Raw genomic sequence first — 26,976 nt, forward strand, 5'->3', positions numbered from 1 at the left:
TGTACAATGCTGCTGTCCAATGACTAGGATTTCTTATCTGCTATCTCTGTCTTAAGAATCAACCATAATTATTAATCTATATATTTTGTAAAGATTTATCTGATCGAGGATGTTGGCAGCATGCGTCCTCTCTTGTTGGGCTCACATGGTGGCTCCAGAGAAGAAAGCAGGAGGAAGAGGAAGAGAGTGATTTCCTGCTTGTCCCTGCTTATATTCTGAGTCTGCCTGCCATGTCACTTCCTGCCTGGATCACAAGACTTCTTTTTACTACATTTCCCAGAATCCTCCTGGACTCCTAGTCCCACCTATCTTTCTGCCTCATTGGCCAAACAGTGCTTTATTCAACAACCAATAAGATACACATACACAGAAGGACCTTCCCCATCACCCCTGGGTTGCACTGACCCTGTCTCAAAGAGAGAAGAGCCAGTGGTGATGTGCCTTTAATTCTAGAGCTTGGGAGATGGAAACAGATGGATCTCTGTGAGTTTGAGGCCAGGCTGGTCTACAGAGTGAGTTCCAGGACAGCCAAAGCTGTTATACAGAGAAACCCTGTCTTGAAAAACAAAACAAAAATGGAGAGAAGAAAAAGAAATGCATTATTTTACTCTAATATACTTCATTGTTATTGTTCAACCACAAATTAAAAACTAATCATAGGCCAGGTGTTAGTGGCACATGCCTTTAACCCCAGCACTCAAGAGGCAGAGGCAGGCAGATCTCTGTGAGTTCAAGACCAGCCTGGTCTACAAGAGCTAGTTCCAGGACAGCCTCCAAAGCCACAGAGAAACCCTGTCTTGAAAAACCAAACTAACTAAATAAATAAATAAATAAACCCCTCCAAACAAAACAAAACAAAAAACTAACCTCATTTGTTTAAGGATGACTTGATACACATGGGATAGAAAGTACTTTTTTTTTCTTTCTTCCTTTTTTTTTTTAAAAAAATTTAAGTTTGAGACAAGGTCTTACTATGTCACCCTGACTGTCCTGGAAACTGCTGTGTGGACCAGGCTGGCTTTAAACTCACAGAGATACACCTGCCTCTGTCTCCCCAGTGCAGAATGAAAACTATTAAGGAAAATGTAGTACTAAGAAATACAATTATGACAGGCTATGGGGAAGTAAATGAAGGATGGCTCACCGAGATAATGACAGAGTGTGTTCACATCCTTATAGTCTCCATACTGCTCACGTTGATTCATTATGTATGGAACCTATTTTAGCCTGATGGAAAACAGGCAATTTTTTGTGCAATGTCTACCAATGACTGTCCCTTGGGGCCTTTGAAGGGAAAAGAGAGTATCTTTTTGCTGGGTCTGGGGTTAGTACACTGATATAGTAAAGACATCCCTGAAATGTCCAATTCCTGTGACAGCTGACCAGGGATATAGGACACATTCTGCTACCAGTATGCACAGCTAGAGAAAAAGCAATAGAATCTGGCAATGTCTTGGGACATTTTGAATTGTGAGGGCTTAGAGACAAGGGGGCATGGGAAAGAGCTACAGTTATTGAGTGAATGTGCTGGACCCATGGGCAATGCTCAGCTTGCCACAAAACACCTACAGCAAAGGAAAGCCTGAACTTGATATTTCATCATCTTGCTAATGCTCTTATTATTTTGGAGAACTATTCACAAACTCCTTTATGAATATTTTTATTAAATATTACTATTCCTAATTATAGATCAGTATTACCTTAATAAAAATAATCCAGTGTCAGGATGTTTTAGTTGGGAAAGGTGACACAGAGTTGACATTTTCATTTTAAAGTCTAATTTCTAATTATTTATTTTTCACAGGGGTGGAAAAATGTATTTTGAGCAAAAGAAGGTAGAGTTGAAATCATCTAGAAAGCAACTTTGGAGGATATGAGGAATGCTTGTACATAGGTCTGTTGTTTAATTTGGAAAGCAGAGGCTTGGTCAGAGGTCAGCTGCTTGTGACCACTCATAGTCCATGCCGAGGGTAATGACTCTGGAGTCAGGCAGACAGCTTTAGACTGGTAACTACTTTGCTGCTATGAGCTTCAGAGCAAGTTATTGACCGTATGCCTCAGTTTCCATATGTGCAAATGAAAGCAATAATCTCCAATGCCTGTGTACATGTGTGTGTGTGTGAGAGTGGGGCAATTAGCCAACCGCAGGCTTCGTCACCTTTGAAACTGATGGTGTTCGCAGGGCCAGACAATTCTTTGCAATAGGCAGCTGTCCTGTGCTTTGGGGAAAGTTGAGCTCTGTCACTGACTCACCCACTCAGTGCCTGTGTCAGTTCTCAGTCCCCCTCACTTCTAGTCCTGACAGTTTAAAATGCCCCAGATATATTTGGCAAATGTCCCCAATGAACAAAATCACCCCACTACCAAACCTCTGACTTTAAGAATTGATCCAGTGAGCCAGGCAGTAGTGGCACATGCCTTTAAATCCCAGCACTCAGGAAGCAGAGGCAGGCCCATCTCTGTGAGTTCAAGGCTAGCCTGATCTACAGACTAAGTTCCAGGACAGCCAGGGCTATACAGAGAAACCCTGTCTCAAATAACCAAACCAAAAAAAAAAAAAAAAAAAAAAAAAAAAAAAAAAGCAAATGATCTGGTGCATAATAAGTGCTCAAAAAAGATCAGCTGTTACTATCATCATCATCATCATCACTGGGACTGCTTTCAGGCACAGCAATTTTGTACTCACAAAAACCTTTGTTCCTTTTGTTGGACTTCATAAGAATGTGCAAAAAAAAAAAAATGGTCAAATACAAGAGGGAGAGAAAGAATGGCCTGAAAAGTGTAATCAGCTCCCGAACACTTTCTCTAAACACAGTGATTTTCTTTCCTTCTTTTGTGAGAAGACAGTGACCCTGTCAGCAACCTTTTGGATGCTGCTCAATATTTCCCAAATTTTACTAGGCCCTGTTGCTGCCTGAGTAAGGGGAATGCTGTCCCTGTACCGAGCTTGCTGTGTGAGGAAGGGAGAAAGACAGCCTGGTTAAATCACTGGCACGCTATTATCCAAGTTTCGCTCTGGTGAGCCAAGGCGTCCTCGAATGTAATTTCCGTGTATTTCTTCACCTCTCACCTTCCTCCACAGTTATTACTTAACCCACTGACCCAGATAGCTGCTTATTAACATTTAATACATGTCCAAGTGTTAGTGGGCTTGGAACAAAACACAAAGAAGTTTCTGGTTTGCTTTCAGCTCGCTGCCCTTGAACCGTTCCATGAGTACATCTGTAAAACTCTGCCGGGTCATGGCTCTAACCAGAGCATATATTATGAAGAAGAGCCAGGCCCTCCCCCACTCATGCAAGCTTTCTTTCATTTAACAGATAGTGATGAGCTTCTATTGTAATGACCATGTGACAGAAAGGAGGTCACAGTGCAGAATCACAATGCAGAACAGAGCTTAATCTCCTGTTGCTGGTAGTGGGGGAAGGCAGGAGATTGGGATACCAAATGAGCCAGAGACAAATCCATCCAAACAGATCCTAGGAGCCCCTAATCCTGTCTTCAGGGCTCAGCAATATTTTTGTGATGGTTGGTTTTTGTGTTAACTTGACGAAAACCCAGACTTGCCTGGGAAGAAGGAATATCAGCTGAGGAATTGCCTCCATCAGATTGGCCTGTAGGCAAGTCTGTGGGGACATTTTCTTGATTAATGACTAATGTGGGAGGGCCCAGTTCACTGTGGGTGCTGCCACCGTTAGAGGCGAGGCGTAGCTCAGGGTGGTATTAGAAAGCAGGTTGAGCCAGGCGCTGGTAGAGCACACCTTTAATCCCAGCACTCAGGAGGCAGAGGCAAGTGGATCTTTGTGAATTTGAGGCCAGCCTGGTCTACAAAGTGAGTTCCAGGACAGTCCCCAAAGCTACACAGAGAAACTTTGTCTCAAAAAACGAAAAGAAAAGAAAGGAAGGAAGGGAGAGAGAAAAGGAAAGGAAAGGAAAGGAAAGGAAAGGAAAGGAAAGGAAAGGAAAGGAAAGGAAAGGAAAGGAAAGGAAAGGAAAGGAAAGGAAGCAAGCCATAGTAAGCAGTGTTCCTTTATGGCCTCTGCTTCAGGTCTGCCTCCAGGTTCTGCCTTGAGTTCCTGTCCTGACTTTGCTCCAAGATTGACTATAATGTTGTATAATCTTTGAGGTAAAACAAACTTTTTCCTTCCCAAGTTGCTTATGATTATGGTGCTTATCATAGCAGCAGAAACCCCAGCTAAAACAGTTCCCTGCATTTAGACATTAAATGAAAGGTGACCTTGGGAATGAACACCTGTAAACCTAGCCCTTGGAAGGCTAAGGCAGGAGGATGGAGTGCTGAAGTCTAGCCTGATAATTTACATAGTCAATTCAAGGCAAGGTGCACACTAGAAATGAACTTCCCTAACGGCTCTCCATTCCCTGCTTTCACCCTCTCAACCAAAGAGGAACAATGATGGTTTGGTGCATGTCCTTTCAATGACCATGTAGCACACTGGGGTTCTTCCCATCCCTAGCCAAAGCCTGCAGACTCATCTACAGTTCTGTAGCACCCTGCTTAACATCTGAGCCCATTTAAACACCCCTCCACATACTCATGTGAACTCCTTTTTGCTTTTCACAACTCGTGCTTGGTCTTCATGAAGACAAACATATCATCCCTACTCACCAGGCACAAACAATCTCTAAACATACTAATAAAATGAACCTTGAGAGGATGGATGAAGGCCACAGAGGAGAGATAGGGACTAAATTGCTCACCTCCAGCTACGTTTTAAAAAAGAAAAACAAACAAACAAACAAAAACAGTGCCTGGTCTCCTGAGGTCAGTATATTCAGAAGGTAGAGATTGCTCCTAGGAGCCACTGTGCTCAGTTACAAAGCTTCTCGGCAGCAAGCAAACAAAAGAACACCCTAGTCCCCTTCCCTGAGCTGGGCTGGCTCTTGTGGGCTGGTGTAATTTACCTCCCAGTCACCCAGTGCTCTCCAACAGCTCTGTGCAGGGCTCCAGGCTGTCTGGGAGAAAGGCAGGCTGGCTCCACAAACCCTGGGGCTGCAGTCTGCGATGCAGACTAAGTTTTTGTGTTAATAACAAACATTAACTTATTTTTTGGTGTTGTTGGACTCTGGTGCTACCAGATCCTCCTAGGTCACTGCCTAGCTTAATCTGTCACCCTTTACTGCTTTCCATAACAATGCCCAAGAGGACAATTGGAGTGGAAACGAAGCTGGATTTACAGTCAGAAACTTGCCTGCATATCTGTTTATTAAAACGGATAGACTTTGGGTAAACCACTTATCTTCACTGAGCCACAATTAGTTTTCATAGCTATTAAATGGAGTTAGGAAAAGATGTGTCTGCCATCGACCAGGTGGTTAGTATATGCTGGAAGCAGCTAGCTGTCTGCACTTGGTATGAATTATTTTACTCATGTGATTGCCATCATAGCCTTAGGAGGCGATTAATGCCCTGTTCTCACCCCATTTTACAGGGGAGAAAACTGAGAGGTAGTAGGGAGGTTAAATAAGGACCTAAAGTTATGTTGCTTTCAGAGCAAAGAAATGAAAGGCAGTGGTCTTAGTATGAAAAGGGATAGACAGAGAGAGGTGTGGTTTCCACAGCTCTTCTTTTTTAAAAATCACTTCCTTCCTTTCTTTTGTTTTTGTTTTTCAAACAGGGATTCCCTGTGTGAGTGTCCTGGAACTAGCTGTGACCAGGCTGTCCTCGAATTCACAGAGATCTACCTGCCTCTGCCTCCTGAGTTCTGGGATTAAATGTGTGTACCACCACCGCCTAGTTTAAAAAATCACTTTCTTCTGATGAACTCACAAGTAAAAACACCACACAGAAAACACACACTTGCCCAATCCCAAACTCTATGCATCTCAGTGAACTTGAGTGCAGTTAGAATGACCATTCTGAAGCAATGGAGCTTTCCTAGGGTTTACATTTTCACTATCAATTACATTTTTATAGAGTTATCCAACATAGACAGAAGGAAAGTAAGAAGGAGGGAGGGAGGGAGGGAAGGAGGGAGGGAGGGAGGGAGGAGGGAGGGAGGGACCCACTAATGAAACATCTATTTTACTTTACTCCTGGGTATATATCCAGAGAACTCCATATCTGACCGTGGAGATATTTGCACATCCAGGCTTATTGCTGTCCTATTTATGACAGCAAGGAAATGCAACTAGCCTGGATGTCTATCAACAGATAAATGGATCATGAAAACAGTACATATATAAAACGGGGTATTATTCAGCTGTACAGAAAGATGAAGTCTGCAGCAAAATGGGTAGATTTAAAATGTGAGATTACCCAGAAACTCAGAAGAAGAAAAACATATTCTTTTCATATGTGAGTTTTCCCCTATGACATACACATGTTTATATATAAACAATATGAAAGCATAGGTATACTGTAGCATTTAGGGAAGAGACCAAAAAAGGATAAGATTAGACGACGAGGAAGTACACAGTGTAGGCAGATAGGTGTGTCATGAAGGATATAAATTAATTGTTTTTCTAGTTTCAATTCTATCATATTTTTTTCTTTTTTTAGCAGATAAATGGGTTTATTTTATTTTAATGACTGGTTCATATGATCTGTTACGGAGGCTACTAAGTACAGACATGAGAGAGATACTTTAAAAATATGGACCATAATAAATTTTCATGCCATGCTTGCTCAGAGACCGTGCTAATTTTCCCTGTGTTGTTCCAATTGTAATATATATGCTTTTGAAGCAAGCAGGGTCATTTCATTTCCTCCCTCCCTCCCTTGCTTCCTTCCCTTCTCTCTTTCCTATATGGATAAACCTAAATTCCTCTTAAGACAGAGCAGGCCAGTGCAGTGTTGGTTGGTGTCTTCCCTTTAACTATTTCCCCCTAGATGAGGACTACTAAAATTTTAGACCTGGATGGGAACCTCAGAGAGTGCCAAGGGCAAACTTCTCATTTTTAGGTAGGATGATTCTTGAGACCTAGAGCATCCAGGGGGGTTGAGTGTCAAGCATAGATTCAGCAGCCCACATCTGGTTGTTTCCATGGTTTTCTTCAGTTGGTCCAAAACCCACAATTTAAAAAGATCCCAAGCCCATTTATTTTGGATAAAGGTAAACATCACAGCGCCCCCACCCCCACCCCCCCCCCCCCCCGCCCCCTGCCTCCCATGCAGCTTTAATAGCCACTCAGCTAATCTTGTTTCATCCACATTCCTCCCTTTCTACACCTCCTCCCACTCGAAAATTTTGAAGTGTTTCTCGGGCATCAAAACACTTTGTCATAAACACAGTATACATCTTTAAACTGGAAGGGCTCTGGTTTTAATGTGAGTACCATACTATTATCATACCAAGACAACTAATCTTGACCTTAAATCTGACAGGCTTTAAAATAACCTAGGAGACAAATCCCTGGGCAGGTATTTGAGGGTGTTTCCAGGAAGATTTAACTGATGTGGGCTGGGGTCCAGGAGTGAATAAAAGGGAGAAAGCACCAGCCTGCATCTCTCTGTGCTTTTTGACTTCTGATGCAGCGTGACCAACATCCTCGAGGCCTTCTGCCCTGACATCTGGTCTACGATGGACCGCAACTTCAAACTGCAAGCCAACATCAACCCTTTCTCCCTTATGATGATTTTGTTCATTAGGCAACACCTTAATAACAGCAACAACAGCCTTTCTGTGCTTCGCTGACCTAGAGAACAGGCATGGTCTCTACATGTAGAATGACTCCGGCGATTTCGTGGACTTGTATGTGCCGCGGAAATGCTCCACGAGCAACCGCGTCATTGGCGCCAAGGACCACGCATCTATCCAGATAAATGTGGTCAGTTTAAAACCTATGCTATCTGCGGGGCCATTCGCAGGATGGGCGAGTCAGATGATTATATTCTCCGACTGGCTTAAGGCTGATGGAATTGTCTCAAAGACCTTTTGACCAGAAGACATGGGGGAATATTTGTCATAAATAAAAGCAAGAGGGAGAAAAAAAAGACAGCAGCAACAAAAGTTTTGGAGGAAAGAGAGAGAGATGGTTGTTAAGAGCACTTGCTGCTCTTGGAGAGGACCTGGGTTCGATTCCCAGGACACACATTGGGGGTCATAGCCATCTGTAATTTCAAGGCTCTGATACCTTCTTCTGACCTACTGGGGCATTGGGTACACATGTGGTATTCAGACATAGATTCAGGCAAAACACTCAAATACATGAAATTATAATCTAAAACTAAAAATAAATATAAAGAACTGGGGTGGCCTATGCCTTTTCTATCTCTGCAGTGGGAGGCAGAGGCAGATGGATGGATCTCTGTGAGTTTGAGGCCAGCCTGTTCTAGATAGTGAGTTTCAGGATAGCCATAGCTACACAGTGAGACCAGGTTTTGAAACAAACAAATAATTTACAATTTTGTTCAAAACCATCAAACATGATTTCAAGGTTCAAATTGTTTCATTTGTCACAGATTTTTAAAAAATAGTTGTTTTGTAGTAAGAGAATATGAAACTTCTTTCCTCCAGTGTTTGATACTGTGGGGGATATGGGGGGGGTGCTTCAAAGTGGTTCTGGTTCTAAACCCTCTGGTTCTAAGCAGTTATGTATGAAGCTGGAAACAAAACCATAATGCAACATGGTGTAGAGCCTGGCAGCCCATCTAGAGGCTGTTTATGTTGTTGGGGTCCTAAGACTGCTCAGTCAATTCCTAAGCAGGTGACTTGTGAATGAGTGTCTTCTTTTCCTTGTTGACCACAGGGCTACTAACAGACCTGCCTGAAAGGGCTGCCTGAAAGGGCTGTTTGAAGGAGAACTCTTGTAGTACAGGTGGTTGGATCCACACATGGAACTTCTTAAATACTCGGCAAACTTCAACAGGGTTATATCCATAACAGGTCCTGTGGGTAATTGCAATAGGTGAGCCTCTCTGGTGATTATGTCAGAAAGAATAACCATTACTCTAAGTTATTATTACAATAATGATGATTTGAACTAGGAATTGATTTTTTCTTGTCATTTTTTGCAAACAGTTTTCCTATGAAGTCCAGCCTGGTATTTCCTATGTATCCCAGGCTGTCTTTGAACATCCAACAATTCTCCTGCTGACAGTAGAAATAAGGGCCCAATAAGGGAAAACTGCTTCCTTTTGGTCTCAAGAATGAACTCTGGCCTGGGTGGTGACCCAGTATTCTAGTTGGGCAGGTCAATGATCTGCCTAAAGAACCGTCCCTCAGGAAAGCAGGGCCATCCCTAGGAAGGAGTATTCATCTCAAGTCAAGCTAAAGAGATGGGAGGAATGTTAAGTTAGCCTGTTAAATGAGACAATGTTCTTTTCCTTTCCAGAATTCCCTTAGGGCCACAGGCACACTGCTTTGTAAGTGGGCCATAACTTTTTTTTTCCTTCCTTCTCCTTTATACATTGGTGTTTTCCTGCAGGTATGTCTGTATGAGGGTATCAGATCACCTGGAACAAAGTTACAGCTTGCTTATTCTGAGGTGTTTCTTGTTTCTAAGCTCCAATAAGATTGTTCTCGACTTTCCACTGGAATTTGTCCTTAAATTCTTTTATTAATGAGTCTAAGAACCCAAGAGGGAACCCTGATTTCCTCAGTGACACTATCTCAGCCTCCCTAGTGCTGGGATTACAGACCTCTTACACTGTGCTTTGCTAGGAATCCCCTTCTCCCCTTTTTTCATTTCCTTTTGAACATGGTTTCATGTGTTTCCCAGATGGCCTTGAACTTGTTAGCAAAGAATGACCTTGAGCTTCTTATTCTTCTTTTCTTTCAGAGGACAATTTTCTGGAGTTGGTTCTCTCCTCTCACCTTTACACAAGTCCCAAAGATCAAACTCAGGTTGCCAGGTTTTGGGGCCAAATGCCTTTGGCCGCTGAGCCATCTCTCAGGTTCTGAAATTGCTTTTCTTGTACAAATCAATTCTATTGGTGTCTCTTGAAAGGCCGGGTGGAGTTTTTGGAGTACTCTCCCTCCTTACAGACTCCTCCAGGTAGAGGTCAGAAGCAGTGAGCCTGTTCGGGCAACTCCAGGGTGTTGTAACTGCCTGCAATGCCAATACTCAGGAGGCTGAGGCAGGGGGATCTTGAGTTGTAAACCAGCCTGGACTGGAAAGTGAGTTTAAGACTACGTAGTAAGATCCTGTCTCAAGATAAAAGAGAATAGATAAACAGTTCTTATAGTAATGGAAAGCATTACTGTAAGAGGTTGCTTTATTCAGGACAGGGGGAACACCCCCAGAAATGTCCCAGGATGGATGATAAATTATGCAACCACCCCACCCACAGCCAATGCAAATCAGACTTGTTTTTAAAGAGCACAAAGTTTATTCATCTTTCCCCCATTTATCATCATTCTCTTGCCTCTCTTCCCCAGGGCCATAAATAACTCCACCCCCAGTCACTTTAACCTCGAAGCCTGGAGACAAGCCATGAGCAGAGTTCCTGCATCTGGGAATGGTCTATGCTATGCTACGGTAGCCAGTCTTTTCCTTGGTAGAAGTAGTGTCTACCGATTAAGAATTAGAGGTAGACCCTAGTGCGAGTTGTTCACTTGCAAGTTTTAGGAACTGCTCAAAGTCTGCAGACATCTGTGCCTCTCTGTCTCCCACTAATCAGGAAGCCTGGTTGATCTGTACTCTTTCTTAGTTAAATACGTATTTACTTCTTGTATTTACTCAATCATTCAGACTTGCAGAATTAAAATGTTTCTAACTCCTGTAGCAGCAGCATGACTTCTTTATTGGATGAGAAGGAGAATTTGTACAAAATAATGAAAAGGTTATGATATTTATTGTGCAATTAACATAGATTTAGATTGCATACATTTATCAAAATAATGATGGTGATGACAATGGATCTTTTGGATACAAAGCAAACCTTGATGAAATTTTTGAAAGTCATAGAAAATGCACTAAGATGCATTGTCAGTAATTCAGTTTTGCAAACACGCAGTGTCTATTAGGTGCACTGGCTTTGTTTGAGTAAGCCTTCTTGTGAGACCCACAGTTGAATTACAGTGCAGTTTCCTCAAAGACATGTTATTTAGTGGAGAGACTATGACAAGGTTACAGATAATTTTCATACAAGCCAAAGAAAAATGTATGACTTCAGCGATGTCCCAACCATAAGGGGATTTATGAACTCTGAATGTGTCTCCTCTCTGCAGGATACAACAGGATTTAGATAAGAGGGCCTGCTGTTGTTTATTTACTTTTCTCCAGTGCTCTGGATCAAACCCAGGCCCATACACACAGCAGACAAGAGCTCTACCACTGAATAAGTCCCCAGCCTCATTATTACTTTTAAAAAATATATAAGACAGAATTTCACTAAATTTTTCAGGCTGTAACACAGACCAGCCTTTGTGGTCTTCCTGACTCAGCTTCCTAAGGAGCTGGGATCATAGGCTTATACTACTAGGCCTAGCTTTTTAAACTAAATAGACAAAACCAAAAGAACCTGTTTGAGCAGTAAGTGGGATTTGATGGTATGCACCTTTAATCCCAGCACTAGGGGAGCAGAGACAGGCAGATCTCTGTGAGGTTGAGGCTAGTATAGTCTACATAGGAAGTTCCAGTTCCAGGCCTGCCAGGGCTTTTTTGTTTGTTTGTTTTTGTTTTTGTTTTGTTTTGTTTTTGTTTTTTTGTTTTTTTCAGACAGGGTTTCTCTGTGTAGCCCTGGCTATTCTGGAACTCACTTGGTAGACTAGGCTGCCCTTAAACTCAGATTTTCCTGCCTCTGCCTCACAAGTCCTAGGATTAAAGGCATGCACTACCATTGCCTGGCTTATTAGGTCTGGTGGTGGTGGAGCACTCCTTTAATCCCAGCACTCAGGAAGTGGAGGCAGGCAGATCTCTGTGAGTTTGAGACTAGCCTGATTTACAAGAGCTAGTTCCAGGACAGCCTCCAAAGCCACAGAGAAACCCTGCTTGAAAAACCAAAAAACAACAACAAAAAAAACAAAAACAAAACAAAACAAAACAAAAAAAACAATTCTTTTTAGAGTGCGTGGATGTGTAAGACTGTATGGTATGTGTGTGTGTGTGTGTGTGTGTGTGTGTGTGTGTGTGTGAGAGAGAGAGAGAGAGAGAGAGAGAGAGAGAGAGAGAGAGAGAGAGAGAGAGAGAAAGAGAGACGGGGGGTTGATTATATGCAGGCATGTAAAAGCCATGGTGCTCACATGGAAGTCAGAGGACAACTTTAGGGAGTCCGTTCTCTCTTTCTCCATTATTGAGGCAAGGTCTCTTTGTTTCCACTGTGGTTTGCTTACCAGGCCAGCTGGTTCATGAACTTTGGAGGACCCTCCTGTCTCCATCTTTTGTCTCACTTTAGGAGCCCTGGGAACCCAGATGCAGAGCACTTCTTCCAGCTTTATTCCATGGTTTCTGTCATGCTTCTGTGGAAATGTTTTGCTTGCTCAGGCATCTTGCTGTCCCTATTTTTATTTTCATTTTTGGCTGGGAATTAAATGTGAGAGTATAGAGGTTTTCATTGGCTTTACTTTTGATGCTAGAATGGGGCAACATAGAGGTCCATAAAAGTCAAGTAAGTGTTCTGAAGAGCTAAGGCATGGTTTTGTTTTCTAGACAGAAAAAGACTGAAGAAAGTTAAAAATAAAAATCAAGTTTGTCATTCCAGTGTTGCTGTTCTTGCAAGGACAGGAAGTCAGAATGGTAGGAAACATGGAGGGTGGTGGGTTGCTTCAGGATAACTTTGTATGATGGGAGTAGAGGGTACTTTGTTATCATGGCTGAAGTGACCCATATGGAACTTACATGGTCACCTCTCTACGCTTTCCCTAAGGGTCACCCAAACAGCTAGCTTCAGTCTGGTAGTGTTGGATTTTAGCATGAGTGACTCCATTTTGATTTTTCAGTCTTGTCTTTCCTTTGAGTCTGGTCCAAAACAATGGCTTCCTGTAATTTTCATTTAATATGCCTGTCCTTTCCATGTGGGTAACTCCCTAAGGAGACAACATCTGCCCTCTGCTTTCCTTGTCATGCACTCCCAACCAGATCCAGGCTGCAGCTGTTTTTGTGTGGCTGCTCCCGTGCTGAGGCCCAAGCCTGCATGTCTGGCTGGCTGCACTATGCTTCTCACTGTATCTTCCTACTGCATTTGACATCATCTAACTCATCCTTCCCTGAGCTTCCTCACTCCCTTTACAAAATCTTAACCCATTTGGCCACTTTAGAGTCCTTCAGTGACTGTCATCCACAGGAGGAGGTCCTATTTCTTGCCTTATAAAGACTCTTGTCTATGTGTGGTCCAGAGTCTCACCTGCAGGCCCATTTCCCTACTTGTGCTGTCCTTCTTGTTCTTCACATTCCACAGGCTGTGTCAAGCCCTTTGCTTCGCACTGTTGGCCTAGTCAGTCTCTGTCATTTCTTTACCCCTTGTGGTCTTCCTGGTCTGCAGAATTGAATGGCCACCTCTTTGAGGAAGTCTCTTGAGACTACTGCATGTCTGATATAGGTGCTCCTTTGGCATTCAGTGAGTCATTATAAGTTCTTGTCACTCCCACGTGGTTCTTTCCTTCCATTGGCAGTTTCACGAGGTGGGCATTTGTGTTTCCTCTAAATTTGTTTTCCATGTACACAGTACATCTGACAGACAAAAGTCACACCGAGTGGAAGCTGCAGCAGAGACTACCTCACAAAGCATGAGGTGTTTTGTTAACAGGGTGTCTCACAGTGAGGGTCATAAATGCATGTCTTTAACATCATGGACAGAAGACTTTCAGATGACAATCAACAAAGCAAGGACTATTAAGTAACGAGGTTGGAAAGGTTTATACTGTTGGTGTAATTGGCATAGCAGCAAGATCCCTTGGGGAAAAGTTCTGGTCTTGAAGATGAACTGTCTGGCCTGAGTAGAGACCTGGCATTCCAATTGGGCATGGTCAATGCCCTGGCTAAGGGGCCACCACACAGAAAGGTAAAACTGCCCTTAGGAAGGCAGGACCATCTCCAAGAAGACAGGACCATCTCCAAGAAGGTAGGATCACCCCTAGGAAGGTGGATTCTCCTTGACCCATGCTAAAGAGATTGGGGAATAATTATCCCTTTAGTGAGATAATGTACATTTTCTTCCCAGAATTCTCACCCCCATCTCAGTCCATGTAGGGTTACAAACATGTAGCTTCAGAAGTCGGCCAGAAAAACATTGTTTTTTGTTTGTTTGCTTGTTTGTTTGTTTGGCTTTTTTCTTTTCTTAGTTCTACCTTTGTTCTATGAACACTTCTCCTAAAACTTCAGGCTTCACTTTTTTTCTCCAGCCCCACTTCCTACCTTACTGCTACATGCCTGATCCCAAGCTGACTTAACTCTTTCCGTCCTTGTCCCTTTTCTGTCCTTGTCTCTTTGACAGCTGCCAAGATTTACAGCTTTCCTCCCAAGTGGGTGGGAGTGGAGGGATTCTTTTAAACCCTAATAAAAGTATCCTCAAACTCCCCTCTGAGTCTCTTCTTAAATTATTTTGCCAATGAAACTAAGGACTCCTAGAAAGTATCCCGATTCCCCTGGTATCAGCTGGTGACCACAAATGGATTCCCCAAAACTTTCTGTTAGCATAACGCTTCATTTCTAGGACTCATCCTATGAAAATACTCAGAGGCAGGCAAACTTTACCAGAATATTCATCAGCAAGTAATTCATGGCAGTTAAAAAACACTGGCAATCTCAGCGATTAAAAGCACTGGCTGTTCTTCCAGAGGACTGATGGTTCATTCCCAGCACACACATGGCAGTTCACAAAGGTCTGTAACTTCAGTTCCAGGAGATCTTCCTCTGGCCTCCACCTGCTCTAGGCACACAAGTAATACACAGACATAGAAACAGGCAATACATCCATATGCACAAAATAAAATTTATTTTAAAAAATATAGAAATAATTGAGTATCCAGAATTGCAGTACAGCCATATAATTGTACATTGTCCTGTCATTGTAGGTTATGTTTCATAGAGTCCTATGTGATATGGAACAACATTCATATCACTTATGAGAAACATGGATTGAAAAATTAACAAATGTAGTAAGATCTTAAATTATACAAAGGAAAACACACACATGTTCAGAGAAAATGTTAGGGGGAAACATTAAAATGAACTGTTTGATGTTGACACTTTGATTGATTTTCAGTTTGTTCTTTCTGATTGTTGGTATTTCCTGAATCGTCTACAATAAATGTGTACTTTTAGAATCAGAACTATTAAAAGCAAAAAGCTGGGCATGGAACATGCCATGCCTGTAATCTTAGCACTTGTGAGGCAGCGGCAGACGGATCAGTTCAAAGCCATCCTCAACTGCATTGTGAAAGTTAGTTTAGAACTGAGCCTTTTAGGTCTAAGCACCAATAAATTCTGTTTCTTTGTTTGCTTGTTTAAGTCAGGTTGAAATGAATTCCCCCAAGCTGCAGTCAATAGTCCCTCACTAAAATAATGACAAAGACAGTAAAATATATAAAACACAATTGTGATAGCATCTAGGGCTATCACAAAATACAGTATAAACTGACCCATCTATCCGGTCTGAGCAATAAAACAGTTACACCTTTGAAAATGTTCAGTTGGACAGTGCTCATCTATAACATGGTTCATTCCCATAGCCCTGCTCTAATAGCACCTTACACATGTCTTCTTGCAGTACAAAGCAGGCAGGGGGTACTATTGAAAATAGCTAACAACCCTAAAAGCACAGGTACTGTAGGCTCTCTGCTGTGCTCAGCATTCAACCTGTAATTGCTGGATCTAAGGAGATGTGAGGTGTCTCAGGAGTGGATTGGAATAGGGGGGCACTTAGGATGTGTTTGGGGGATGGCTTTAAAAGAATCAGTACAGTAAGATCTCAATATTCTACCAGGCAGCCAATATGGCCTTGTTGGAGTGTACTGGCTCAACATGAGTGCTGTTTTCAGATATTATTGTTTCTTATTTGAGAGGCTGTTTTCCATTGTGCACTGTGAATTCCTATAGGCAGGGATTTTGTCTTATTAATTTGTGTATAGGTCTTGGTGCCTACGGGCAAGTCCTGGGCATTCAATAATGTTTGCTGAGTGATAAATTTGAACGACAATTCAGAATTGTATAATTCTCCATTCTGCTTTTATTTTTTCCTGATAGAAATTTCTTGTCTAGAATTAAATTGCAATATGTTTTCTTTTCACCACACTTCTGAAGATGTTATCCTCTCTAATGTCAGTTGATTGAAGAAGAAAATTGTAATTTTTCTCTGTCAGACATAATGTTGATATTTTAACTCATAGTGACTTTTTCCCCCTTAACAAAAGATGGGTTTTAGAAATAAATCAAGATCCCAGAAATTTAGGATTTTTTTTTTGAGTGGTATCGCTTACCTATGCCTTCCTAAGAATAAATTGTAGCTTGATGCCTCTTTGCAAATATATGGCCTGAACTATCCATTAGGACATTGGGCATGGGCTCCCACCTTGGACCCTAAGGATTGTGAGAATAAGGCCATATCTACTAACAGTGACTAGCTCTTCCTTGCTGCCCAGCAGGCACTTCAGAAACAGCTTTGAGTGAAGGGAAAAATAAAATGGTTTCAGGAGTGACAGTTATATACCTGGGTCATTCGATCATCCTCTAGTACTGATAAGTTTTAAGTGAATAGCTTTAAAAGCATATTTTTTTAAGCCAGCATAGGTCCTGTCAATATCCAAAAGGATAGCTTCAATATTAAATGTAGTCAGAGATCTGGGAAGGGATGCATCATTCTTGATGATACTCAAAGAGGCCATGTGCATTTAAATTGTTATTTTTCCTGATGCTATCTCTCTTTTATTCTTCAATCTTTTCTTTTGTTTTGTTTTTCAAGACAGGATTTGTCTGTAGCTTTGAAGGTTGTCCTGAAACTTGCTCCGTAGACCAGGCTGGCCTCAAACTTACAGAGATCTGCCTGCCTCTGCCTTCCCAGTGTTGGGACTAAAAGCGAGTGCCACCACCACCCAGCTTATTTTCCATCCTTAAAAAAAATACGTTTATATATTCTCTCTCTCTCTCTCATCTATATACCTATCTGTCTATTGACCAATCAATTACATGTTTGTGGGTGTGTGTCTGCCCTATTTTACCATCTTAAGTGCTATGTAGGGGTGTTTTATCTATTAATCAGAATGACAATAAGACCACTCAGAGCACTTGCCACCAAGCTAGTTGACTTGAGTTTAACTCCCAGGATCTACACAGTGGAAAGAGAGAACACACTCTCAAAATTTGTTCTCTGACATACACATAAAATTATAAAAGTAAGAGAATATAAAGGGAAAACACAATACCCATGAGGCTTCAAACTCTGTCTCCCCACTATTAGGTGTGTAATCTTGGGTCACTTTAAGAGCTAAAATAATAAACGTTTATTCTCCCTACTTCTCAAAGTTAATAGTAAGTCTGGATAATGGAATACAGAACTATAAAAACCCTATACTGGGGGATTGTATAGCCACAGTGACCATAAAATGCTTCTAAGTAGATCTCTTAACAGAATTACTTTAGGAGCTGGAGAGATGGGTCACTGGTTAAGAACAAGAAGGGTTCAGAGCAGTTGGGCTCCCAGCACCCACAAGGTGATTCACAACCATTTGTAACTCCAGTTTCAGGGGATCTGTTGCTTTCTTCTGACCTGCCTGGTGTGCAGACATACATGTTGGCAAAACAGTCATACACATTTAAAAAAAAAAAGTCTTTACAAGAAAAGATAATTGTTTTACTTTTATGTTGCTCCTAAGGCTGGCCAGAGCAGGAGAGAGGTAGGGTGTGTGTGTGTGCGTGTGCGTGTGCGTGTGCGTGTGTGTGTGTGAGGCGGGGGCGGGGTGGGGATAGACTAAAAAAAATCCACAAGCGAAAAGGCACCCAAACTCGAATAGGCTTTAAAAACCGTGTTTCCAAAGCTAACTACTTCACAAGGAGCCTCTCTACACTCCACTGGCCCAGTTTCCACAAGTCTCAGCAGGAGCTTGGTTGGGCGGAGGTCCACACTGGCCAATAGAATCAGCTGTGTTCTTACAGGTCTCGCAGCAGGTGGAGAAACTGAGCAAGAAAAATTACTTAAACGTGGGCTCAGCCTTGCGCCGTGGTGTGGGGCGCCACAATTGGTCCCCCTCTACTAGCAGGACCGGAGAACAACGTTGGGGGCCGAATTTCTTAATCCTTTCGCCCAGCAATCTCGTTTCGTAGCACTTCCACTGCCCGCCGAAGTGTGCAGGGGGGTGGGGTAACCCCTGTGGTTGTCCTTTATTGTCTAGGGAGCACCTGTCAGGTGGCTGGCCTGTGCCTAAAGCGCGCGTGGCGCCAGGCTTCACAAAGCGCGGGCAGCACCTGCGTGGCCAGGAAGCCGCCTGGGGCAGGAGGACCACCGATGGAGGAAGAATGACGGGAGGAAGAGGATCCGGGATGGATGGCCTGTGGGTGCTCGAGGTCTCAGAGGACACAGCGCCCCCGGGATCAGCATATCCCGAGAGTCCCGGGCACCAGGCAGCGAGAGGGAGCGCGACCCGGGAGGGAGGAGGGAGGGGCGTGGCCGCGCACTGGGGGAGGGCTGGAGGAGGGGCTGTCGCGCGCCGCTAGTGGCTCTGGGGGCTCGGCTTTGCCGCGCTTGGTGCACTTGGGCGAGAGCTGTAGCAGAGAGAGGAGCTCAGAAACTAGCGCAGCCACCGCGATGAGAGGCGCTCGCGGCGCCTGGGATTTGCTCTGCGTCCTGTTTGTCCTGCTCCGTGGCCAGACAGGTGGGAGAGCGCGGCCGACTAGAGGATTGCACCCTCCACCCCGTGGGCACAATCCTGGGTCTGGGAGGGGTGTCACCAGGCGGGGTGCGTCCAGAGTGGTGGCTGTTGGCTTTTCCACTGCCTGTGTGTTACAGCCAGTGCGAAGGTGGCGGGCGGCCGCGGGACTCTGTTGGTCCGCCTCGCTCACCTGCGCCAGGAGCCGGCAGCGGCGGGCGGTGGAGACCCGGAGCCGAGAGTCTTCCGGGAGTCGGGACCGCGGGGCTGCAGGCTGCGGGCTAGTTTGGCGATGCTTTTGTGCGGACTGAGCACGGGTGGCAGTGGCTGGCGGCCTGGGGCTTCGCACCGAGAACGTCCTCTTCCCGTGCGAGGCGCGGCCGCGGCTTCCTTTTGTTAAAAGTTGCGTGTGGGTGACCTGCGCCCGCGAGGATGAGCCCGCGGGTCCCCGGACGCGCGCCGGGCAAAGTTGGAGAGCCTTTTTCTTTTTTTTGCTCTGCGGCCGCTGCTTCCCCACCGCGGGCGGTCTTTGTGTACAGTGCTGGGGACCCAACCGCAGTCGCTCTAGTCGTGCGCAGCGCTACCCGCGGAGACGAATCTCGGGCGTGCTTGTACCCCCTCCCCCTATTTTTTTTTTGCACGGGGGACACGCGGCGCGCGGCTCTGGGGCGGGACCCCGCGAGCCTGTATGTGGCGGCTACGGGGACAACTTGAGCCAGGCGTGTGGCGAGCAGCCGCTAGGTTGCAGACTTTTTCCTTTTGTAAATCTCGTGCTAAAGGCTCGCCCCTCTCTGCAGCCGCACGGTGTACATTGCTGCCACGCGCCGGGGAGCTGCTGCAGCCTACGTTAGCCGCCAGCTCCTGGGAAGGAGGGACCTCGTGCGGGGACGCAGCTGTTCCTTGCCGCCTCGTGCGCACAGTATGAGGGACCAGGCAGCCCGCCCTAGCTTTGGAAACCCCTGGTCTCAGTGTATGAGACTTGTAGTCGCAGGTGGCCGTTTTCTTTGGGAATCCCGAGATCTAGACTCCCCCTCTCACATGATAACCATTCTCTGGCCTCATGGGGTGGGATGGGGCAGAAGAGGTGAACTTCCTGCAAATCCCATTTGTTTCTTCAAGCTGTTACGAAAACCATGGTACCTCTGCACGGGAACTTGGGTCTCAAGGTGGAGGATGTGTAGTCTCCTGGAGCTCCTTAGCCCTGCCCCTTTTTGCCAGGTGTCGCTGGTGGGCTGCCTGTGCGGGTCGCCTGGCTCTGGTCATGAATCTTTGGTCTTTTCCAGGTCGTTTTCAAAACAAAACCCAGAAACCCTTTAAGGTTACCTTGATGCTATAGGCTAGAGAGAATCTGCGCTCTGGAATGAAGCGTCCAAAGGCCAGCAGCGCTGTCTGACCTGTTTGGAGCCCGCTGCTGGCTATGTTTCCCAGATCTCACTCTCCCGATGCTTTTGAAAGGCCCGGGAGGGCTCTGTGTGTGCGTGGTGTGTGTGTGTGTGTGTGTGTGTGTGTGTGTGTGTGTGTGTGTGTGTGTGTGTGTGTGTGTGTGTGTGTGTGTGTGTGTGTGTGTGGTGTGTGTGTGTGTGTGTGTGTGTGTGTGTGTGTGTGTGTGTGTGTTGTGTGTATGTGTGTGTGTTTACATCTAGACCCCTGCCCCAGAGGAGGGGTCACCAGGGAACGCAAATGAGTGTCCAGATTCCTAGGCGTATTTGACTGCTTAGCTGAAAATGACCCCAGCGATCTTTGTGTTTTCCACCTTGTCCTGCTTTAGACCAAGATGGAACACCAGGAAGATCATAGTTCCCCCTTAAAACCTGAAACGTACCAATGGTTTGTATCTTCCTCCTGATTAGTGTGCTCTGACCAATAACTTTGGCAAAGAGAATCTGAAGGTCTGTTGCCTGGCAGGCAGTGTGTCCTAATGACAAACCCTTGTTCTGCCCCACCAGTTTCAGGTCCCCTTTTCATACCTACAGCCTCCTTGGTTATGTGCCCTTGGGCGGGTCATTTAAATTAGGAGGGGTTGGTGCCTTCAGTTTTCCGTGTGTGTGTGTGTGTGTGTGTGTGTGTGTGTGTGTGTGTGTGTGTGTACTGTTCTGGCTTAGCAGGAAGCAGTTTTGTGTTTGTTTACGTTGTGATCTCTTTGGAGGGCTAGCAAGTGCCTGCTCTGTAGTAACCCCTCCTTCTTCCTGGGCATTTGCAGCTTTTACAGCTCAACAGGATGGTCCTGAAACAGTGAATCAGATCTTCCCCCCTTTCCTGCAGGTGCAAGACCCTAGTCATTTATGCACCTGGTCTTGGCTTATGATCCTACTGGAAATAATCTGATAGTTCTGTAATAAAGAGATCTCAGATAATTCACTTTCCCCACCCATCCGTGGATTTCTTTTTTCTTATGACGTTTTAAATCATGCATGCCGTGCTTTTGCAACACGCTTTCTAATGTGCCTTAAATATCGTATCATGGGTGTGCTTTGTGCATACGTGGGGCTTTATAATCAGCAAATGTCTGCCAGACCTCATGCTGAGGGCTTTCCCTGCTGTTTCCCTACTCAGGGAGCCCAGGAGGTTGGACCACTACAGCCTCTACTATTTTCCTATTGGAGACAAGTCACTTGCCCAAAATAATCAGTGAAGAAGCCTGAGCTCAGCTCCATATGCCCACTGTGTATCCATTTATACAACTTGCCAGAGTCTGACATAAAGTAAGATGCATACAAAAATATTTAATGAGTACTTACTATAAGCCCAGCCCTGTTCTGAGCCTTCGGGGCTACAAGACAGCTGATTTTGGTATAAGGGCTTTAGGCTACCTGTCTTGGAACATTTGGATTAATCTTTTCGATTTAAGTGGCTTAATTTGCCAGGAGGATCACTGTATAGCTTGGACAGGGACATTTGAGCCTATTGAGTAAGAGGGCTTTGAGGGGTTATCTGGTCCCATCTAGTTAGAGTTATTCAGAAGGGAAGATAAGTTATCTCTAAAATGAAGTTGAAAACCATTCCCAGCTCCCCTCAAATAAAGACGATTATAGCATTATAAATTTGTCCCTGATAACTGTCGGATCTCAGCAGTTGTTTACTCTGATGGAGCATGGTGAAATACAGTGACCATTACCAAACTCCCAGAAGAAATTCTCATCAGAAATGTGCCAGGTATTCTGTAAGCTTCCCTTGTAGTGTCCTGAGGTTGCAGATGTTGTTTTGGTGATGAATTTTACCACTGTTGTTGACAGACCTTAGAAGTAACTCCTAGGATTTTGACTCACTTCCTCCAGCTGATTAAAGGACTTGAAAGGAAATGAGGCAAACCAGCCACAGTATCCAGAACATAAGTCTTAGCTGGATCTAGGCGTGGGGTTACCCCTTAGATGCAGGCAGCCACAGTCTTCATTTCTCCAGAATGAATTAGGTTCAAGAGTTGTCAGGCAGGGGTGTGGGAAGTGCTGTAGTCATGTGTGGTAACTTTTCCAAAAGTGGGATTAAAAGACATTTGTAGGGATCCAAATATGCAAAATTTCATATGCAGCTTCAGCAGCATAGTCGATATTTTCACGGCTGCAACTCTGGGGTGAGCAGAGCTTGGAAGGGAGTCAGTGGTAGGGAAACGTTTGAATCAAGGACAAATCCAGCATGGATCTTGTTGAAAGCTGGAGAGACCTGGGACAAGCCTGGCCTCCTGGCTCGGATTGCTGCAATTATGGGAGCATGGTTGTGTAGTTCATCCTCAGACTTCAGTCTCCAATAAACCAAGAGTAGTTTTAAGCCAGTTGCCAGTTCGTGGGCATGCTTGTTTGGCTGACTGGATGCTTCTAGAAAGTGCGGAAGATGGTTCCAACCAAATGATCTAGCCTGATCATTTCCTATCCATCTTTTCGGCTTCTGTTTTGGTCATGATGTATGTTCCCATGCACACCTTGACAGGCTGTAGCATTTAAGTTCAGTTATTATTATTATTATTATTATTATTATTATTATTATTATTTTAAGTTTTTTGAGACAGGGTTTCTCTGTAGCTTTGGAGCCAGTCCTGGAACTTGCTCTGTAGTCCAGGCTGGTCTCAAACTCACAGATCCACCTGCCCCTGCCTCCCCAGTGCTGGGACTAAAGGTGTGCGCCATCACTGCCTGGCTAAGTTCAGTTATTATTGAGGGCAGATGGCATCAGAGTTCAGAGCTTGGTTTCTGGAATTGACAGTCCATTCTACCACTTACCGGCTGTGTGATCAGGTACCAGATGCTTACCCTCTATATTCGGGGAGAGGTAATGGGATCAAGGTGAAAAACGCCTTGTAGGAGGTTCTATATGTGGTGTGCTTAGCCCAAAGCCCCTCTCAGGAAGTGGGTGGTCTCCACTCTGCTGGGATTTTATAGCCCCCTTTCAGCTTAGTCTCTTAGAGGGTAAATGCAACTGTACAACTTGTTGTACTGGTTGCTTAGCCAGTGGTGATGCATGCTGCTTTTCCTGGCTCTAGTTGACCTCACCTCCTTTGACTTTCCACCAAAGGGCATACAGAGTTTGGGATAAAAGTTTAGGGAATGAGAATCCAAGTGAATAAGCCCCTCCTCTGGTCCTAGGAGCCCTTTTCTTTACATAAAGTGGTTGTGCAAATACAGAACCATTGGAGCTTTCTGGAGGGACTTTCCTGGACTACTTCCCCAGGAGTACAGGGATCTTGTGAACTTACCCTTGTCTGGGTTTTGACCCACAGCAGGTTAGAAACCACGGCTTTATTGGTCTGCCATTCACCAGACCATGCTTTGAATATAGGGAAGACTAGTGAACACTAGGTCAGTTTAACGAAGTTTATCAATCCCCCACTGCGTCCTCACAGGGACAGCAGATAGGAGCTCTGGTGGGAGGGACATGCGCAGAGACAAACTGGGGGAGCAGATGAATGGTGGCTGGGAGGGCAACATTTTCAAAGAGAGGCCCCTCAAGTCTAGTTGGGTGGATGTTAGCAGAGAACAGGGGACTGTGGACCTCCACGTAGGAGATCTTACTTTGAGATAAGGTTGAATCCTGCAGAATGGGGCAGAATATTTGTAGTTGTGTTAGTTAGCAGAGTCAAGAGAAACATGGAACAAGACGTTCAGATCCTACTTGAGGATCATCCACTCTTTGGTCAGATGGCTGAGGATAAGGAAATGGAGGCTATGAAGGTAGAAATGTGAACCCTGTTAGATTAGTTTTGTCCAGATTGTGAAGAAGGCCTTGAAGGCCAGGCCAAGGTGGACTTGACTCGGAACAATGTCACCAGTCCAGGGCTACCTGCTTTGCCTTCTGTCCAATTAAGCACAGTATGGAAAACAGTGCCCTGTCCTGCCCCTACCCTTGGGACCTTACTATATAGGTGGTGAAGAAGGAAGAGCCTTCATCCATCCATCCATCCATCTACCATCCATCATTTATTATTTTTAAGTAAAATTGTATATCCTAAAATGGACCATTTTTAACACTTTGGAATGCACAGTCCAGGGTATTAAGTACATTCACATTGTTATGAAAACAGTCTTCTCACTTCATCTTGCAAAACTTGAAACCCAGTACCTATTAGAGAACTTCTTCTCACTCATCCCTTGGCTATTACTGTCTCTGGACTGTTCTCTGCGTCTGGTATGGGTAGACCTCACAGTATTTGCCTTCTTCTGGTTGGCATATTTTAATTTCCATAATGTCCAGGGGTCTTCTGTATTTTATAAGACCAGAATTTCACGTTTGTTTTTATTTTTAAGACAGGTCTTGCCATAGTGACCAAACTGGCCTCTTAACTCCTGGTCACCTTGCCTCTGTCTCTCAGGTGCCAGGAGCACAAGTCCCGCATCATACCATGTCAGGATGTCCTCCTCCTAAGGCTGACTAGTATTTCTCCTGTTGTATGTATACTCTGTGTGTTGTTTCTCCATTCACAGCTGATGGGACCTTGGATTGCTTCTACCTTCTGGAAATTGTGAATGATCCTTCTGGGCGGCTTTGGAGGAAGATTTTCTTTTCTTTTTTCTTTCATTTTCCTTTCTTTCCTTAAGGTGTTTCATCCCAGAATGAGAGCCTTGTGTTAGTAGAGAGCTATAGAGAAGGGCAATTCATTTAGGCTCTTCATTGGTATTGGACAAAGTGGGTTAGTTATATTCTAGAAACAAGGGAGAGTCCCCAAAAGACTGAGGTGGATAAAACTGACATCCAATTGGTACCACTGCCAGGCACCAAGCCTTGGGGAGGGGAGCTGGAGTTCTGCTGGTGTAGGTGCCTGGGAGTAATGGTGGATGTGGGGCTCACAGGACAGGCTGGGAGTGGACTCTCTGGGAGGAAAGAGCATGGCGTCAGGCTTGTTCATTCATCACCTCTGGGTTGAATTTACCGGAAACTCAATTTCACAGACTCAAAGCTTGATATCAATGAAATTCTTTTTTCGGGTCAGGTCCATGTAAGAAGTAAAATGAAACCCTAAAGTCTCAAACTCTGGCTCAACACTATTATGAAAGGATTTGGGGGATTATAAAGAATTCTGTGTTAAGTGTGCCCCAGTCATATGATGAAAAAAAGATGCCATGAAAGGAACTGTCCAGTGGAAATGTGAATAAAATGATGTTTTGGGTGGAGATGTGGACGCAGAGCTGATGAACACTTTGGGAAAAAATGACTTTGAAGGCAATTTAAAGAAATTGGATTTATTAGCCAGGCGGTGATGGGGCATGCCTTTAGTCCCAGCACTCGGGAGGCAGAGGCAGATGGATCGCTGTGAGTTCGAGGTCAGCCTGGTCTACAGAGTGAGTTCCAGGACAGCCTCCAATGTTATAGAGAAACCCTGTCTCGAAAAACCAAAAACCAAGAACCAAACAAAACAAAACAACCCAACCCAACCCAAACCAAAACAAAAAAACCCAAATTGGATTTATTAAACCTGGAGACCATAAGGTGAGGTTTGGTAACTGTCAGTCTTCAAGTATTTGTAGTCTGTGACAAGAATGGGACAAGCTGCCAGTGGCATACATGGCTCTGGAAGGAAACTGGGATTTTTTTTTTTTTTTTGGAAAAAAATTCTTTAATTGTGGGCTGAAAAGACGACCACAGCTGGTTAATGGATCTCTGCAGGAGATAGGAGGGAAGCCAAATGTCATTTTGATATGGTCCCATCCTGCCCAACTCAGTTGGCTTGATGTCTCTTTCATGGTCTGTAATCCTTGTTATGTAATTTGGAAATGAGAAAATAACTGGCCATGTTTGTTTGATAACTCCACTGGTGTGGGGTGGAGTATTACTCACATGAACTGTGTGGACTCTTAGGTTTGGCTCTATGGAAAACAGCCAGTGAGGAAGCCACAGCCTAAAAATAGGTTATTGATCTGTTGGGGTAGGTCATCTAACCACAGAGCAAATTGTTTTGTGCAGTGAATGGGGTGTCAAGATAAGAGAACTAAGGAAGTCTGAGGTCCATCCTCACCTAAGGGTGGTTTGCTGTGGGGTCCCATGTGCTATGGGATCACCTTGCACTGTGGCGAGGAGGAAAACTCAACCAGGATGCAGAATGCTCTGCCAAGATGAAGGATGCCACACCACCTCCTTTCCACTTGATGACTCAGGGTGGATTGCTCTTTCTGTGGCTTTCCCACCACTCTTCCTTCCATCTGCCCTTTCCCTTTGGTTGTTTCACAGTTGGGGTTCAAAGGCACACATTAGACCAACCAGGGAGAGATGGAGAGGAAGGTGGTAGAAAACACAGTGCGGCGGCTTACCAGCTTCTTTGGGTCAGTGACATCATATAAGAATAAATTATGATGTGTAAAGGGGGGGGGGGTTCCTGGCTTCAGAGAGCTGAAATCTATATGGAGGGAGATCAGTGCTCCGAAGATCCCCTGGAATGGCTTGTGTCATAATATTTAGTAGACAGTCTGGTCATGTGCCTTTCAATTGGGTTGGAGGACTCAAGGCATCACCCCTTGAGTAGAATGGTGGATTCAAAGGTGTTTTTGGGGACCTGAAATAAATCTTGAAGAGTGGGCTGTGATGCAGTCAAGGTTTGAACAGCAAACGTTAAAATGTTAAATGAGCCAAAAGGCCCATACACAGAGACTCCACGAGTGTCTTACAAGGTGATGCGGGCTAATCTTTAGGGCACCTAGATTCTTCAGAATGCTTGGGAAATGGAAGCATTACCCACAGTGCCATACATATGTGATGAGATTTTTTTTTTTAAATAAAATTTGGCCAAGTAATTGCCTATTCAGAGAAGTAAGTTTAAAAACGGGGGGAGTATGCATCTCACTTTTGCATGCGATTA

General features: G+C 44.5%; 1 protein-coding gene and 2 pseudogenes across 2 annotated transcripts in view; 2 read left to right on the top strand and 1 right to left on the bottom strand.

Moving 5' to 3' along the window:
• Positions 1-6,607: 6,607 nt before the first annotated feature.
• On the bottom strand, positions 6,608-6,708 carry LOC113831114 (annotated as a pseudogene).
• Positions 6,709-7,680: 972 nt separating this feature from the next.
• Positions 7,681-7,899, top strand: LOC100752263 (annotated as a pseudogene).
• A 10,657-nt stretch (positions 7,900-18,556) lies between these two features.
• Kit (KIT proto-oncogene, receptor tyrosine kinase) overlaps positions 18,557-26,976 on the top strand; it is a 78,187-nt gene continuing 69,767 nt past the window's right edge. For both annotated transcript variants that reach the window (XM_027390910.2, XM_027390911.2), the window contains exon 1: positions 18,557-18,707. In XM_027390910.2, the coding sequence (XP_027246711.1) occupies positions 18,641-18,707 (67 nt within the window). In that variant the 5' untranslated portion in view covers positions 18,557-18,640. The remainder of the gene's footprint in view (positions 18,708-26,976) is intronic.

This window comes from Cricetulus griseus (assembly GCF_003668045.3).
Source record: "Cricetulus griseus strain 17A/GY chromosome 1 unlocalized genomic scaffold, alternate assembly CriGri-PICRH-1.0 chr1_1, whole genome shotgun sequence".
Classification (NCBI taxonomy): Eukaryota; Metazoa; Chordata; class Mammalia; order Rodentia; family Cricetidae; genus Cricetulus; species Cricetulus griseus.